The sequence below is a fragment of the Hemibagrus wyckioides genome, linkage group LG09, assembly GCF_019097595.1.
Source record: "Hemibagrus wyckioides isolate EC202008001 linkage group LG09, SWU_Hwy_1.0, whole genome shotgun sequence".
NCBI classification, from domain to species: domain Eukaryota; kingdom Metazoa; phylum Chordata; class Actinopteri; order Siluriformes; family Bagridae; genus Hemibagrus; species Hemibagrus wyckioides.
The window spans coordinates 17,344,095-17,360,693 of NC_080718.1; the positions used below are offsets into that span (position 1 = coordinate 17,344,095).

The 16,599-nt window shown below is 39.2% G+C and overlaps 1 protein-coding gene across 6 annotated transcripts in view; it reads left to right on the forward strand.

Moving 5' to 3' along the window:
- mapkbp1 (mitogen-activated protein kinase binding protein 1) overlaps positions 1–16,599 on the forward strand; it is a 31,692-nt gene that overhangs the window by 12,611 nt on the left and 2,482 nt on the right. For 4 of the 6 annotated variants that reach the window (XR_009205770.1, XR_009205769.1, XM_058399021.1 and 1 more), the window contains exons 3-28: positions 970–1,032; positions 1,866–1,923; positions 3,317–3,487; positions 3,598–3,735; positions 4,232–4,414; positions 4,626–4,643; positions 5,570–5,730; positions 6,322–6,511; positions 6,862–6,999; positions 7,111–7,295; positions 7,639–7,730; positions 8,947–9,072; positions 9,199–9,269; positions 10,173–10,294; positions 11,511–11,586; positions 11,734–11,845; positions 11,965–12,028; positions 12,191–12,313; positions 12,984–13,132; positions 13,230–13,273; positions 14,494–14,709; positions 14,878–15,014; positions 15,419–15,558; positions 15,644–15,829; positions 15,949–16,024; positions 16,156–16,421. Coding sequence is in view for 4 of the 6 variants with exons in the window: in XM_058399021.1 (XP_058255004.1) it covers positions 970–1,032; positions 1,866–1,923; positions 3,317–3,487; positions 3,598–3,735; positions 4,232–4,414; positions 4,626–4,643; positions 5,570–5,730; positions 6,322–6,511; positions 6,862–6,999; positions 7,111–7,295; positions 7,639–7,730; positions 8,947–9,072; positions 9,199–9,269; positions 10,173–10,294; positions 11,511–11,586; positions 11,734–11,845; positions 11,965–12,028; positions 12,191–12,313; positions 12,984–13,132; positions 13,230–13,273; positions 14,494–14,709; positions 14,878–15,014; positions 15,419–15,558; positions 15,644–15,829; positions 15,949–16,024; positions 16,156–16,421 (3,305 nt within the window). In the remaining 2 variants the exon portion in view is untranslated. The remainder of the gene's footprint in view (positions 1–969; positions 1,033–1,865; positions 1,924–3,316; positions 3,488–3,597; positions 3,736–4,231; positions 4,415–4,625; positions 4,644–5,569; positions 5,731–6,321; positions 6,512–6,861; positions 7,000–7,110; positions 7,296–7,638; positions 7,731–8,946; positions 9,073–9,198; positions 9,270–10,172; positions 10,295–11,510; positions 11,587–11,733; positions 11,846–11,964; positions 12,029–12,190; positions 12,314–12,983; positions 13,133–13,229; positions 13,274–14,493; positions 14,710–14,877; positions 15,015–15,418; positions 15,559–15,643; positions 15,830–15,948; positions 16,025–16,155; positions 16,422–16,599) is intronic. The other 2 variants (XM_058399022.1, XM_058399023.1) reach the window with 2 other exon arrangements.

Consider the following 16,599-nt stretch of genomic DNA (forward strand, 5'->3'; position numbering starts at 1 on the left):
TATCCTTTATTATTTTTTTTCCAATTAACAAGATTCAATTCAATTCAATTTATTTTGTATAGCGCCTTTTACAATGAACATTGTCTCAAAGCAGCTTTACAAAAGAAGAGAAACGGAGAAAGGGGAGGGGGAAAAAATGAAAATAAAAAATATTTTTAAAAAATAACTAAATACCTAGAAATAAGAATAAATTATTAAATTAAACTATTTTATTTTATCCCTAATGATCAAGCCTGTGGCGATGGTGGCAAGGAAAAACTCCCTGGGATGATATGAGGAAGAAACCTTGAGAGGAACCAGGCTCAGAAGGGAACCCATCCTCATTTGGGTGACACTAAACAGTAAATAATGTAACTGTAACTGATTAATGTCCTTTCTACAACAGCAAGCAATGGCCCATGAGGAACTATTAGGTCAGTGTAGTTTCTGAGGTTATTATAGACACTAGTTCTTTGCTGTCAGAAGCTGACCGATGTAATGGCAGATCTATGATGGTGTGAAAGTCTCCAAGTGGCTCTGTCCATGGCTGTCTCCTGGTCTACACAGATCCATCCACAGCATCAGTGAGCACCATCAAGCGACAAGACTCCGACCAGGGGTAGGGCAGTGGTCACAATGGAAACTGGCAAACACTGGGAGCTCAGGAGTGGGGTGTATAGCTCGACAGAGAAAGACAGAGAGAGAAGGAGAAAGACATTAAGTATGATTCTGATCATGTGATGTTTAAGACAATATAGATTATGTGTAAAGTGCAGGCAGGGACTCTGGCAAGACTAGCTATGACAGCATAACTAAAAGGTCAAGGATATGAAAAAAGGAAGCAGATGCCCAAAGAAAAACACTAAAAAAAAATACAAACAAAAAAGTAAAACAAGTACCAAAAATAAGTTATTTTATATTGTACTAGTTGTGCACTGTATTGACGGACTTGTATTAACGAGTATTTCGTTTCTTTTCTTTCTGTATTAGGTGCGTGGTGGTGCTCCTGAATCCCAAGAAGAATAAACAGTATCATATTCTCAACAACTCCAGGTAGGGTCTGCAGCTGCATATCACTGTTTCAGCACACAAACCTGACTCGAAATAAGCTCTTTCTAACTGTCATTTAAGTGATAAAATTGGGTTTATATTGACCTGAACAAAAGGAAAGAGTGGCTAGTGGTCTTGTGGTTTCAGAAATGTGTTGCATCAGTTGTTATTGTACATGGCCATCCATACTCTCTGATTAATGCAGTACAAATGGGTTTCATATTACAGATGCCTTAGGCTACAATCCAAAGACACCAACTAATAACTTGTCTGTTTCTAATTAGACGTGAAACCATACAGATACCACATTGAGTATCATTTTTCACTGGCTAGCTACAGAAGAAATGACAACATATTTACAAGCATGCACTGTTCATTTCTGGTGTTTTTTTTTATTCCACGTCTCTGAGATAGGAAGTCACATAATCAAGAATGAGTCTTCGTGATTCAGACTGTGGTTTAGTGATGGACAACGTTTCAGGAATGTGACCTCTCATTCCGCATCATTATCACATACTTTATACACTTTAAGTGTTCCCCAAGGGCAATCTCTTCAAGCTTTGTAAAACAATATTCAACCCAAAAAGAATTGTATATTCATCATTACAACCACATTTCTTCTTATTTGAGTCTTTATATAATAAAGGGGCTCTAACTGACTGAATCGGAGCTTTTGCCTGAAGCAAAATCCATTGAGGTTGTTCACTATGAGTCATGTCCATTGTTAGACTGCGTAACTAACCAAACCAACCAGATAGGAAGTCTTTTAAATAGACAGGAAGCATTCACTTCAGCTTGATAACCAACACACTTCTCTTTCCTTTCTTTCATCTCAGGAAAACAATCACCACTCTAGCTTTCTCGCCAGATGGCAAATATGTCGTCACAGGAGAGGTAAGGTGTTCTTGTTGTTGATGGTATTTTTTTTTTCTTTCCCCCACCTCTCCATTTCTTTCCTCTTCTTTCTGCCACATCAAAGCCCATTGAAAATAAGACGCTATAAAGCAGACATGCACGCTTGATCTGTTGTATAAGGCTGCCTGCATTAAATAAATAATAAATGAATTGCATACAAAACAATGCAGAGGTCTCTTTGCACCATTCAGGTTCTACAGTATGTGATACCAGATAAAAGGCATTGAATGTTGAGGCTTTCTTTAAATCTTTAGACTGGGTATCAGGGCATCATGCTCTACCCTGCTTCAGCTTTTTTTTATCATTATTATTATTATTATTATTTGGAGCACTACCATAGTGCAAAATATTTGCACCACCTCCAATTCGTTGTGCCATCTCCACCTCAGACAAACAGAACACACCCAGGAATATTATTTTCTCCAAGTGCATGTTCAAGCCAAGAAAGATAATATTTCAGGCAAATATATACAATTACTGATTTAGTTGTCATAATTCTAATACAAAGGCTTCACTGCGAATCTGGCACATGTTCTGAGCACTTCAGGCTTGGTGACGTTGCCTAGCATGGCTGAAAACAAGTTGTGTTGCCCTAATCCACAAATCTATACATACTCAGCATGAGACTCTACTAGTGCGCAAGACTAATCCTTTCCGTTCAGTAGGAGCCTGTGCCTCGAGCGTGTGTGTGCTTAGTGGTTGCTGTGGTAACAGACGGCATAGTGCCAGCCTGAGTATAGACTGTATTTGCTGTCTGGAGATGAATACAGGAGAGAGAGAGAGAGGGGGAGAGAGAGAAACAGAGAAGATAGATAGATGGTGAAATATGGAGCAAGAGGAGAGAAAGAGGGAGCAAGGCAATGAGAGCAGAATTGAGCCTGATAGAAAGGAAGGAGGAATGAAAAGCTTTGCTAGGGGTGAGAGAAGTGCAAAAAGCTGCAGTCTCAGCATGTGTTTGGCTGCTGTGGTTGGCTCTTGCATAAACAAACTTTCTCTAAGTGTAGCCTCTGTGTGTGGTTCTGCTAGTCTTAACTAGTAAATTCATTTGGACTGTACTGACTGCATTAAATGAATTTTCTAGATCAGTAAACTCGTGCAATAAATCTTGTCAGGACCTCAGGAGTGTACTTTTCATGATCTATTTCTAAGTGGGTTGCATAATTTGGATAATCCCAGTTCAGCTCAATCTTTTCCTCTGAGTTTAAACAGTTAAACATATAATACACAAAAAATAAGGCCTTATATAAAATAGCCATATCTGTTTCTTTTTCTGTCATTTTTTTCTGTGTATTATATATAAAAATTGATGTCCAAACCTTAATTTAATCACAGGTTCTCTCTCTCTCTCTCTCTCTCTCTCTCTCTCTCTCAGAGTGGTCATATGCCAGCAGTGCGTGTGTGGGATGTGGTGGCAAGAACTCAGGTTGCAGAGCTACAGGAGCATAAGTATGGCGTGGCCTGTGTAGCTTTCTCTCCCAACAGCAAGTACATCGTCAGTGTAGGCTACCAGCATGACATGATTGTCAACGTCTGGGCCTGGAAGGTGTGCACAGCCTTGTTAGCGCTCTTAAAAGTTTAAGCACCACAGATCAGTAGATTTGCCCAAATGAGGCCCATTATTTGAAATGCCATGTTTATTCTTCGTCCTTTCAGAAAAATGTGCTGGTGGCTGCCAATAAAGTCTCCAGTAAAGTGATGGCCGTGTCATTTTCGGATGACAGCTCCTACTTTGTCACAGCAGGGAATAGACATGTCAAGTTTTGGTACCTGGACCACACCAAGGCCTCCAAGGTATGGAGGCTACTTATGGCAAATCTTTAACGGGCCATTTCTCATTAAACCAAAATCTGTTCTTACATGAAAGGTTTGTTAAATGTAAATATTACTTAAATAAATGTAATTATTGGTTTGCACAATAGTGGGAATGACATCAATACTGCATGTGATGTCATCAGTGGTGCTGGATTATGCTCAGTGCTACCTGATGTAGGCTAGCTCACCACAACAATAACCTTTTATTGAAGATAGCAAAAGATTTAATATTAAAAAAAAATATTCAGTTGGAAATTGTTGTTTTGTTGAAAAATAATGTATTTGTACAGCTAAGTGTTTGTTGCTTTACATTTTATTCGTTTGGTAAATATAATCCACCATCCATGTATTTCTGTTATTGTTATATTTGCTCATATTTTGTTTGTGTTAACACCAGTCCGTTCTGTCTACTCGACTATTCTATAAACTGTTTATAAAGCAGCGTAATACCAGACATGTTGTACTGTACTTTCAGGTCAATGCCACAGTGCCCTTACTGGGTCGTTCTGGGTTGCTGGGTGAACTCAGGAACAACTTCTTCAGTGATGTGGCTTGTGGTAAGGGCCGGAAAGCCAGCAGCACATTCTGTATCACTTCCTCAGGCCTGCTGTGTGAGTTCAATGACAAGAGGCTGCTGGATAAGTGGGTGGAGCTTAGGGTGAGTGGGTCTAACTGACCTATTGATTATTTGCCTAAAATCAAGGTTGTACTGCTTGATGTTAATAATTTTGGTTCATTTAAACATCTACAGTGTAGCTTGTGTATCTTCTGTCTAACCACACTATACTGAAGACTCTACTTTTAGTCGCTGTTTCTAGCTTTTACTAACTATGCTAGTGTTCTGCTTCTTCTCTTCTTATACTGTGCAGAAAAACGACAATATCACAGTAAGTTGTTTATCTGGGCCACGTTAATCACTTTTACCCCACATTTGCTGTTAGTTATGGCCACTCCTTCATAATGGTTTTCATTTTACCATCAAAGCAACTCACAGATACATCGGTCTGTTGCATTCACATTTCACTGTGTCGCTGGCACAGCGTCTGGTGCTCATTTGGTGTCCAGATCTTACTTTCACCATCGAGTTCTGAGCCTTTTTCTTGTACACTGGTACATAGTCGTCTTGTATATTCACTGATATTTTGAGCTTCTCACAATAAACTCTGTTGATGGTCAAACACAGAGTTTATTTCTGTGGCATCCCCTGCTAATTGTACAGACAAAAGCACATGTGTGAGAGAGAACAAGAGTGCCAAAAGCCCCACTGAAAGCTCATCAGCTGTGATGGTGCAACATTACATGCCATGCTGTGATTAGAGTATCCAAATTACTAAAGTATCTGAGTAAATCAATAAATAACACCCCTGTTCCCCCAGTGCATGAATGGATCTTGTTTTTTAGCTAAATTGGACTTGGTTAGATTACCTAAACATCTGACTCCCATTATGGGATCATAAAGAACTTTGTGGTTGTTGCAGAAAGGCTGAAGGTGGTGGCCTACTTACATAGTTAAACTTTTCTAGTGAATTAGGTGTAACTCTAAGGGCATATACTCAGTATACATAAGCCTTCATTTCATCAGTTTTATTACAGATTCTTATTATTTGCCCTCCAAAAACTTCATCCCATCCACCATTTATTTGTTTCACGATGAAGTCCAGTTTTGTTATCCATAAGTTGTTTAACAGGTTAAAAGATCGAAAGTGTACAACAGTGTGTGTTCACATTTTTGCCTACAGACTCTTGTATTTCTTTGTCCAGTTCAGTCCAGCCATAAACACTGGCCTTATTTTCTTTTCTGTGGCATTTCCAGACTGGCTTAGCCACCGCTCTGTCTGTCACTGAAGATCTGATATTCTGTGGCTGTGCTGATGGAACTGTGCGAGCTTTCAACCCAGTCAACCTGCACTTCCTCTGCACTCTGCCCCGCCCACACAGCCTGGGCACTGACATCGCCACGGTCACTGACGCAAGGTGAGCTTCAACATTAAAACCAATTCAGCTTTACACCTTTAGAACCCTGGGAGTTACAGAATCTGAAAAACAAAAAAACATGTGAATACTAGCATATTCATTTGGAGTTACTGTATCAAAGTATATTTTTTGCTTAGTAGGCAGACAGCATGCCATAATCAGAGCTGACTCTTGTTTTCAAAGGTCAGTTCAGTTCAGTCTTGTTGTACAGCATTCAGCTTTGTGAACCATAAATTCAGTCATTGTGGGTTTTCTGGCATTTGATTCTTATCCTCTGTCATACTTATGCAAATTATTCTAAACTATGTAGGAAGCATTTCCTCCCCTTCTAAAATGTATCCGTTATATGTGTGGGGGCTGTTTGTACAGACTGACCCGTCACATGTGCTCAGCATTAGGCTACTACTTTTTTGTGCATTTAAAAGAAAGATTTAGTGTACAATTAGCAAAACGCATTCTCATTTAAACTACTTTCTGCTTGCATTCCAAAAGCACAGGAAAGCTCAGTTTTGAAAGTTTATTAGGATGCTTAACTTGTGCTACCTCTTCCTTGTTTCCTCTCATTACAAATCAATCACTGTTTTCCATCAGCCACCTATTTGCATACAAATTGGATGCTCGGTACCCTGACACAGTGGCTGTGTCGTATGACCCCACCAACCGCTGGCTGTCCTGTGTTTACAACGATCATAGTCTGTATGTCTGGGATGTTCGTGACTTTCACAAAGTGGGAAAGGTTTACTCTGCCCTGTATCATGCCTCTTGTGTGTGGAGTGTAGAGGTAAGTAGTGCCTTTTCTGAACTGAATTATTATACAGACTTCAAAACAATGTTTACAGAAATGTTTATTAACTTTTAACATTTGCACTAGAATAAATACTAGAATAAATTCATTTTTTCTTTTTTTGGCACAAGAAAAACTTCCCACAGTTTATTTCAGTGTAGTTAATTTTAGATATATATTTTTAGGGAAGATTTATTCCCATGATTTATTCCCTTATTACATTCCTTAAATAACCTTTGCCTGCACCAGCCAGAGAATGTGATGTTACTAACATGGCATTTTGTATTTGTCTTGTAGTTATTTTAATGTTTTTAAGTAGGGTTAACTTTTTTGTTTTTGTGTGACAGATGTACCCACAGAACAGTGAGAGAGAGAGGTCTTGTCTTCCTCTGGGATCCTTCCTTAGCTGCTCTTCTGACAACACCATCCGCCTTTGGAACACAGACGGATACAATGCCACAGTCAAGCGCAACGTCATCAGCAATGTCGGTCCCACAATAACTCACAGGAGCTTACATTATCTTTCAAATGGTTTTCATTATCTCCCACTATAGCCATGGCATGATATGCAAGTTTTCCCTCTGTCTTTACTGTAGGACCTCCAGAAAATAATTTATATAGACAATAATGTCGCCGCTTTGCTGGACCCGGACTGCACCATCTCCAACAATTCAGAGAAAGCTGATCCACAGACCTCCGAGAACAGGACTGGCATTAGGACCATGTGTGTCAGCCCAGACGGTCAGCACCTGGCATCAGGGGACCGCAATGGAATACTAAGGTTTGGCCCTGAGGGAATTTTATTTTCTACTTCACCACTTAGCACACTTGTGCTAATAGATTTAAGATAATTGGTCTACTGTGACTTTAATGGAAAAAGCTAAGTCTGTTTATGTTTCATTGGGTTCTCACTGGGCACTGATCATGTGAGCTTGCAGGCTCTCCTGAGTGTGTTGGTCTCTGTATAATGGCACTGTTTATAGCTGGCTTTTTTGCTAAATTAGTTGAATGTGTTTTATGAAATGCGCTGTATGTATTGTTACCAAGCTTTAGCAAGGTTTCGTGGAATGTATATGTTAAGGTATATGATAACTTGCAAGTGTGCTTCATTGTTTACATCCTAGGATCCATGAGCTACAGAGCATGGAGGAGATTCTTAATGTGCAGGCCCACGACTCAGAGATCCTATGTTTGGAGTATTCAAAGCCTGAGACAGGTGAGTAAAGACTGCCAAAAATGGACCAACAGCTCAGCTCATGCTCTTCAGGCTGCAGTATAGTGCATCTTGTTAAACACTGAAAAAAAGCTGATACTGTTGAAATGTCCGGAAGATCTGAAGTTGCTTATGGTACTAGGGAGGAATTTATCAATTGCTGAAGTTGTCTAAATAGTTAGGCTTCGAAAATGAGTAATTGACCTTATTGAACTGGTATTATATGTATAGTCAATGCAGACTGTTGCCTTTAAGCTAGCTTTGATTTTAAATGCAGACAAAAATAATACCTTATGTGCATCAGTAGCATGGCTTGACAGTTGTCATGTTTTGTCTTGTTTTGCAAGAAAATGGCAACCATACCAACACTGGTGACACGTTGTCACTCATACTATCATGTATGAACACCATCTCCCCAGTGGCCTGAGTGATAGGATTACAAGACACATGTGACCCCTTTTACACCTTTATTTAGTGTTGTCTACTTGAACGGGCCATTAGAGACAGCATATCTGTGCACACACACACACACACGTGCACACACACATTATCGTCTTCACGCCCTTCCTTACTCCCTAGACTCACTTTTTATCTCCAACACATACTTGTCACAGGCTTTAAAGTTATTATTATATTTTCTATTGTTAAAGCTTTTGTCTCATCGAAACTAGCCACTATATCAAAAGAACCATTTTATCTGATCACAGTCCCTCTTAGCCTGTATATTAACCCTAAATAATGCAAATAGATTGGATACTAGGCCTATTGTACAAATTGAACTGGTTACTATTTCGGTACAATAAAAACACAAAAGCCTATTTTGCATTTCAAATCCATTATCAGTTCATGAGAATTTTTTTAATCTCAGTTTTTATCATATTTCTGGTTTAGGTGACACAAAGTATCAGTACGTTTAACATACAAGATATTGCCAAAAGTTTTGGAACACCCCTCCAAATCATTTGAGTTCATTGGAACTTAGTTCCAGTGAAATTTGTGAGCTTGCTCACTCTGCATTTTTACCCTGAAGTGTTGATTCACACTTTCAAGTGTTGTTGAATCAGCATGTGGATTCAGTTGCAAAAGATGTGGGTAGCACATGAGTTTACGAGCATTCCGCTCTACATGGTGTCCCGGATATGAAGCCGATCAATTTCAACATCCACTAATGATCCTTTTGATCTCTGTCTCTGTGTGTGTGTGTGTGTGTGTGCTGCAGGCTTGAGGCTGTTGGCCACAGCAAGCAGAGACAGGCTAATCCATGTTCTTGATGCTCAGTCTGAGTATGGTCTGGTGCAGACACTTGATGAACATTCCTCCTCCATCACTGCAGTGCGGTTTGCTGGTAAGACCTGACGCATTTCTCCTTTCTCCATATAGGGACTCACTGCTTTCCTTATTATTTAATAAAGAACAACTGGACATATGTTATTTGACTGTAACTCTATCTATGCAAATCCTCTGCCCTTAGCAAATGAAGGCAAAATCAGAATGATCAGTTGTGGTGCTGACAAAAGTATCTATTTCCGCACAGCACATAAGGTAAGATGGGTGGCCTGAGGGGATGTATTTTTGTAATGAGGTACATGTTTTGAATAAAGAGGAACCTCAAATAATTTGTTTCAGCATTTGTTTGTTTGAGTCAGCAGTTTCATATTCCGATCTCTTGTATTAAATCTTAACACCTTAGCTAGCTTGGTAATAATCCTATAACTCATGTCTTATCATATACACCACGTATTCTGAAGGAGAGATTTAAAAAAAAATAACGTTTTGAGTCGGCCTTGCAAAAACTGAAATTCCTGATATTGTGAGGAAAATCATAATTGGCCAGCAGATGAATAAACAAAGGATCCCAGGAGACAAATTTTGCTGTTTCAATTCATGTTCACAGTCCCACGTCACCTCTGCAATTATATCGCAGTGTCGGTGGAGATAACCGATAACAGATTGGTCTCTTGGGTTGGGTGCAAAAAATCTGAAATATTTACATACTCAGGGAGGCATTTGTTTTTTAATGTGCTGTCATTTTTCCATTTAAATGCTGTTACTGTGTAGCATCTCAAATCAGATTTCCTAATAGCTCTCAATCCTAGTATAATCTTTCCTTCTAAGCATTTTATAAGCTCTTGGAAACTCTATTTGATTGAGCTTGAGTAAATCTGTGTGCTGTTAAAGTGAGCTAATTGTGTAACTGATTGCTTGTGCCCTCCTAGGTAGAGCGTCTTAAATCTTCAGGTTATTTTTCAGATCTAGGCGGTTAATGATAATGCTGAGACTCCTAGTTGGAATCTAATTAAAAATATCATTTAAATGATAAAAACCTTATTATTTCTCGCCAGGTGGTATAAGGATAATACACACGCTTATCTTTTGTTTTCATATCACTCAGTGAAGTTGGCCTTGTCTTTCATTTACATCAAAACATTGTATACAATCTTACAGACAGATGAAGGCATCATGTTTACACGCACCCACCATATTGTGAGGAAGACTACTCTGTACGATATGGATATTGACCCACTGCGCAAATACGCTGCTGTTGGCTGCCAGGATCGTAGCATCAGGTAAGAGAGGAATATGTGCCCTATTGTACCCTTGAATAATAACCAAATCATCATTTAGGTGCTATTGTAGCAAAATGGGATTTGAAGTGTTTGCATTACATTAACACCAGAACAGCAGGTATGTTTCATGAGTCACTTGATCACACAAACACACACCTGTAATGGCATTCTGACTAATATCTAAGAGGGAATGCAATTCATTAGACAGGTTCTAAGCTGTGTGTGTGTGTGAGATTAGAAGTCTGCCTTCTGCAATAACATCTGCCGAAGTCGAGTTTAGAGGCAGACCAGTAATACCAGTCTGATTAACGTGTGACGAAATGCAGTTCATGAGACTCGGTTTAGTCTCTTCCCCACAAATGCTTGTGTATAATGTTAGTGTTTTTTCGGTGTTATTTATGTATTTGTTTGTTTGTATGTTTATTCATTTATCGTGTATTTCTTTTTTTTTACGTTTAGATTAGCATTACTTAGCTGTGTTAACAGTTGTGTAAATGTAAGGTGTGCTTAGAACTTGGGCAAAATTCAACAGTACATTTCTTCGGTTAGAACACTGCAGTCAGTTTTGCTCTGTACCTCCTAATTTTGAAAGGAAAAAATAGAAACTACTTATATGTAATCAAGTCAAATAGGAAATTACAAGAACATGCTGCTTCTCTACTGCATTTAAATAAGTTCCCAGTTCTGGCTGGAAGCTATTTTGGGAAGCAGAGCGCGCTAGGCGGGGACCAGGGAAGCACATGACTGTGAACTGTCATTCTGTTCATCCTCTAAAACAACTCTGCAAAGACTGTTATAAAAGTGAGGATGTTCTAAACTCTGTCTTTTTAATGCCTCCTTTAGCACAGCAGGAAATGCAGCTGAGTTTTGAGACAAGCACAGAAAATTAATAGACTGTAAAGTGCAAGAAAATATATAAATATGCACAAGCATTGCATTGTTCATCTGATTTGTGTGTGTGTGTGTGTGTGTGTGTGTGTGTGTGTGTGTGTGTGTGTGTGTGTGTGTGTGTGTGTGTGTGTGTGTGTGTGTGTGTGTGTGTGTGTGTGTGTGTGTGTGTGTGTGTGTGTGTGTGTGTGTGTACATGATTGGCCCTCTAGTGGTCAGTGAAACATAATGACCAAAATCCTGATGTGTTTTTTGAACTTAGAACTGTAGTTATAGTTTATCCACACACTATTTATTTCTCCCTCATTCAATCTTCTGTCTAATACAGGATCTTTAACATAAGCAATGGCAAACAGAAGAAAATATACAAGGGCTCTCAGGGGGAGGATGGCACCCTCATTAAGGTAAGCACACCCTGACAGAAAATAGAGTAGGTTCACGTACTAAGTAGTTAGACTGCACACTTAATTTACTACAGAAATATCATGGTTAAGGTCCACATTTGTTTAAAAAAATGATTTATTTCCCCTGTTCTTTGCATATGTGTTTAGGTGCAAATGGATCCATCTGGGATGTACGTGGCTACCAGCTGCTCCGACAAAAACATCAACATTTTTGACTTCTACACTGGGGAGTGTGTAGCCACCATGTTCGGGCACTCTGGTATGAACTCTCTGCTTTTGCATGTCTCAACCAAAGTCATGTGTATTTTCACTGTATTGCAAATCATTACCCAGTGTATGTCTTCTGAAGGATTACTGACCATGTTCTTTTATTTACAGAAATCGTCACTGGGATGAAGTTTACCAATGATTGCAAGCATCTGATATCAGTGTCCGGGGACAGGTAGGACCTGTCTGTTGCAGTCAATAATAATAATAATAATAATAATCATTATTTTAAATCAATTTAATATTTATAATATACTATTCATATAATGCTGTTAATGTATTGTACTATTTTATTAGATTAAATTATTAAAAATTAAAGGTATGTGTTTGTGTTCAGCTGCATCTTTGTGTGGAGACTAAACCCAGAGCTGACCATCAGTATGAAACAAAGACTTTCTGATCTTAAACAGAAGAGCAAACCTGTACAGAAAAGCCCTCCCACTAAACAACATCCAGTCAGGTACCACACGCAGACATGAGTTACCACATGCAGCCCATGAGGATATTATTTATTATTCAAGGGTGTTTCTGTCTGTATTGCGTGAACTATAAATGAATGGCAATGCATTAAAGTTAATGAAAAAGCATTTGAAATCTCAGTAGGTACCTTACTGCTTCAAATTAATTAAACACCAAAAAAGCAACAGAAAATATGTTTGAATAATTCAATTACATATTAACAAAATAATCTGATCTTTCTGTTCCTGATGGTTCCTTTTCAATTTGCATGTTGTGATGCATCTTCTGAGCTCATTCACATCTCAACTCTAATATTAGCTTTATCAGAGTTAGACCAAATATTTACGTGCACCACACCTAATAGTCAATATTTAAAGTTCACCAGGATTCCCCACTTAAATTCTGTATAGAAATGAGACGTCTTTAGTCATCAGATCCTGATACCATTGGCCAAAAAAAAAGACGTTAAATATTCAAAATAATGTAGGACTTGCGTCTGAATTTTCTGCAGTTTCTCTCATGTGGATTGACACAACACACAGCCTGAATGTTAACTATAATCCAACAGAGCCAGACTAACAAAAATAGTTTTTAACCAAATCCAGATTCCAGTCTTTATATCTTCACACATTATAACACACAAATAAATCTACATCACTGTCTGTGCTCAGCACTAGGAGAGATGTGCACAGTGCTCCAGCTATAGGCACCATGTCCTCAGACAGTGATAAAGAGCCAGAGGAAGAAGAGGTTATCGAAGAGGAGGATGAATACAATTTTCCTCATCTATCTTCCGGCAGCAGCACAGGAGAAGAGACTGGTAACTTATTTGACTTTATCTGTTGTTGGAATTCTTTGCCTTTGACTGTAAGTTTTTCAGAACTTTACAAAATATATTGTCTTTTCATGTTTATAAGGATCATCAGAGGAGAAGCATGACTCAATACGAGAGATGAGAAGTGTAAGAATAATTATTATTTTAAATAATAATTATATAATACACTCACTGACCACATTATTAGGAACACTCTACTAATACTGGGTAAGGCCTCTATTTATGTTTTCCAAACACCCTCACTTCTTCATGACATGGATTCCACAAGATGATGGAAACATTCTTTTGAGATTCTGGTCTATGGTGATATTATTGCTCGTCAATTCCTGCCTAGACCACATCCCAAAGATGATCTATTGGATTCAGATCCAGTGGCTAAAGACCACTGAAGAATGCTGAACTCATTGTCATGTTCATATAATCGCTTTAAGGTGATTTCTGTTTTGTGACATGGTGCATTATCATGTTGAAAGCAGCCATTAGAGGATAGAAAATTGTAGCCATGGGATGCACACATGACCAGCAACAACCTCAAACAGGCTGTTGGTATTAAGCAATGGTTCATTGGTATTTACGAGTCCAGAATGTGCCAAGAAAACATTTCCCATTACACCATTACACCACCTCCACCAGACCCAAGGCAGGTTGGGTTCATGAATTTATGCGGTTGGTGCAGAATTCTGACCTTATCTCCTGTGTGCATAAGCAGATATTGAGATTCATCAGACCAGCCTATGTTCCAGTTTTGTTCATCCTGTGCACACTGCAGGGCATTTCTGTTCCTGGCTGACAGAAGTGGAACCCAATATGTTGCTGTTTAAGCTCATGTGCGTTTTTGTGATGGTTTTCTGCTCATCACAGTTGAACAGAGTGGTAATCTGAGTTTCTGTAGGCCTTCTGTCAGCTAGAACCTGTATGGACATTCTCTGTTGATCTCTCTCTACAACAAGGCATTTATGACTGCAGAACTCCATCTCACTGGGTGTTTTGCACCATTCTGGGTAAACTCTTGTGTTTATAAAAAGTGTTTGAAAATCTCAGGAGGTCAGCAGTTATAGAAATACTCAAAGCAGTCCATCTGGCACCAACAATCATGTCACAATAAAAATCACAATTCTCTCCATTCTAAATGTTGAGGTGAATACTACACAAAGCTTCTGGCCTGCATCTGCATGATTTTATGGAATCCATTGCTGCCACACAATTGGCTGATAATTGCATGAAAAATTAGGTATAAAAGTGTTCCTAATAAAGTGCCCAATGAGTGTATTTACTACATTTACACTATGTGCATTATTTTTAACTTTCAATATTCGTACAAATTCTTTTTTTTTTCTCTCCTTCAGATTTCTAACAGCAGTCCAGCAGGAGAGAGCTCTGAGCCAAGGCAAAGGCGACGCTGGTCCAGGCGAACAGGCAGTGCAGATTTGATGGTGAAGTCCATGCTGGACCTGAGGCAGCTGGAGTCTTTCGCTAAGTCTCCAGTTGTGAACCGAGAGTCTGTGCTGCATCCAGATCTGGATCTTGGCAGTACAATCAGCCTACAGACCATCACTGCATGGGTAATTAGACATGTGCACAAGCTGAACATCTGTTAGGTGGATTCCAGTTATGTGTTAAGCACTTCAATTACTTCGAAGTACTCAGGGGTGCAATGGTGAAGAATTAATTTGCTTTACCAGGATTGTCATGTTTAAAGAAGCAGTGCCTCACACTGGTTTCTGATGCAGGTGGAGGACCCAGAAGTGCAGGTCCCAAGAGGACACACGCGTCCTCAGTACATCCCACTTTCACCTCAGACGCCAGACACAGAAGCTGTGGTGCTTTACCCTGAGGGCTGTGAGGACAGAGTGAGCCTGGCAGGCAGGTCAGTCCACATGTCCTTCTCAATCACACACAGCACTTACATGTAGAGGCAGAGTGGATAATTAAGTATTTTTGGCCATTGTGTTGAAAGAATAGGTATGCCTTCTGCTGTTACACTTTATAATGTTCAGGTATTTTCTAAATGCTTATCCTGGCTTTATTATCTACTTGACTTCTTATTTTTCTAATGATATAAAGCATTTGTTTTTATTTAAAGTTTACCTCAGTTGCTAACCTAAATATGTGCAATTTTACTGACGAATTCCTTTCATGTAAAAGTAATGAGAATGCTTAGTATTTTCACACCTGCAATATCTGTCATTTAAAAATGTGGATTTATAGTGTAGAATGATTTTTATAGCAGTCTTGCTCCCGTTATGAAAGAAGTTGTTCTTTGCTCTTTAGTGAGTACCAGGTCAAGGAGTTAGCCCATGATATGAGGTTACCTAAAGGAAACCCCTGTCCTGAGAAGCAGAGCCCTGACAGTGCATGCTCAATGGATTATTCCAACAGCTGTCTGTCCAGCCCAGATCAGCCTGGAGAAGGTGAAACTCACTTGAAAACTAACACACACACACACACACCATGTAGATGCTAACAGTGTTTTACCTTGATTGTGGTGTGTGTTAGACTCTGAACCCACTGAGCCACTGAGCGTGGATGGAAACTCATCTGAGCTGGACATGGAAGACCTAGAAGAGGAAGAGGAGGAGAGCTTAAGGAAGACTGAGATCTGTAGCTTCGTGTCTCAGACTCCAGACCAAGAAGCCTTCCTGAAAAAAAACTTTGCAAACTTGTCAGATGTCAGCACATCAGGTGTGTGTGTGTGAGAGAGAGAGTGTGTGTGTGAGTTGTAATGTCTTTTAATTGATACAGTAATAAACTTCTAATTGTTTGCCATGCTCTCTCTCTCTTTATTTTTTGCAATGATGCAGGAAATCCAAATCCTCCTCTTCAGCCAGCAATCACTGACAGCATCTCATCAAAGTTCCTTACTGGTTCCACTGGCTGGTAAGACATTCATGCATAAGCAAACTTTTATTCAGCAGCATAAAATAATGGGTTAAACCAAGTAAAATATCAGTTTTATATATCATATGTTTTAGATGTTTTTTCAAAAAATGTATTTTGTCCTTCCTTAGCAGGCAGGCATTTGTTTCCCCTTCAAGCAAAACTACTGAGAGTAAGGTTGCTAGTGAATTGGTGCATCTCGCGGTTTCTGAAGTGCGCCCTCTTATGGGGGACAGAAAACAGAGCAGCCTGAAAGAACTCCAGAGCCCTGAGAGGCCTTCAGTTCTGCACTTAACTTCTGAGAAGAAACGCATCCCTGTAGATATTTCTGCTGATTCACTGGGTGCCTCAGCCGGCATGAGAAAAGCCCAGTCAATCCACAGCATCTCTTCAGAGGGTAAGATGTCCAGCCCCTAATAAACAGAGCTATTTTTTAAAAAACAAGTATGGCCTTATGAGACTATCAGTTTGAATTGAGATTTATTTATTGAAAATGGCAAATTGTTCGTTTTTTTCACTGGAGTGATTAGTTTCTGTACTTGCTATGAATGACTTGGCATTTTTTTCTGTTTCTG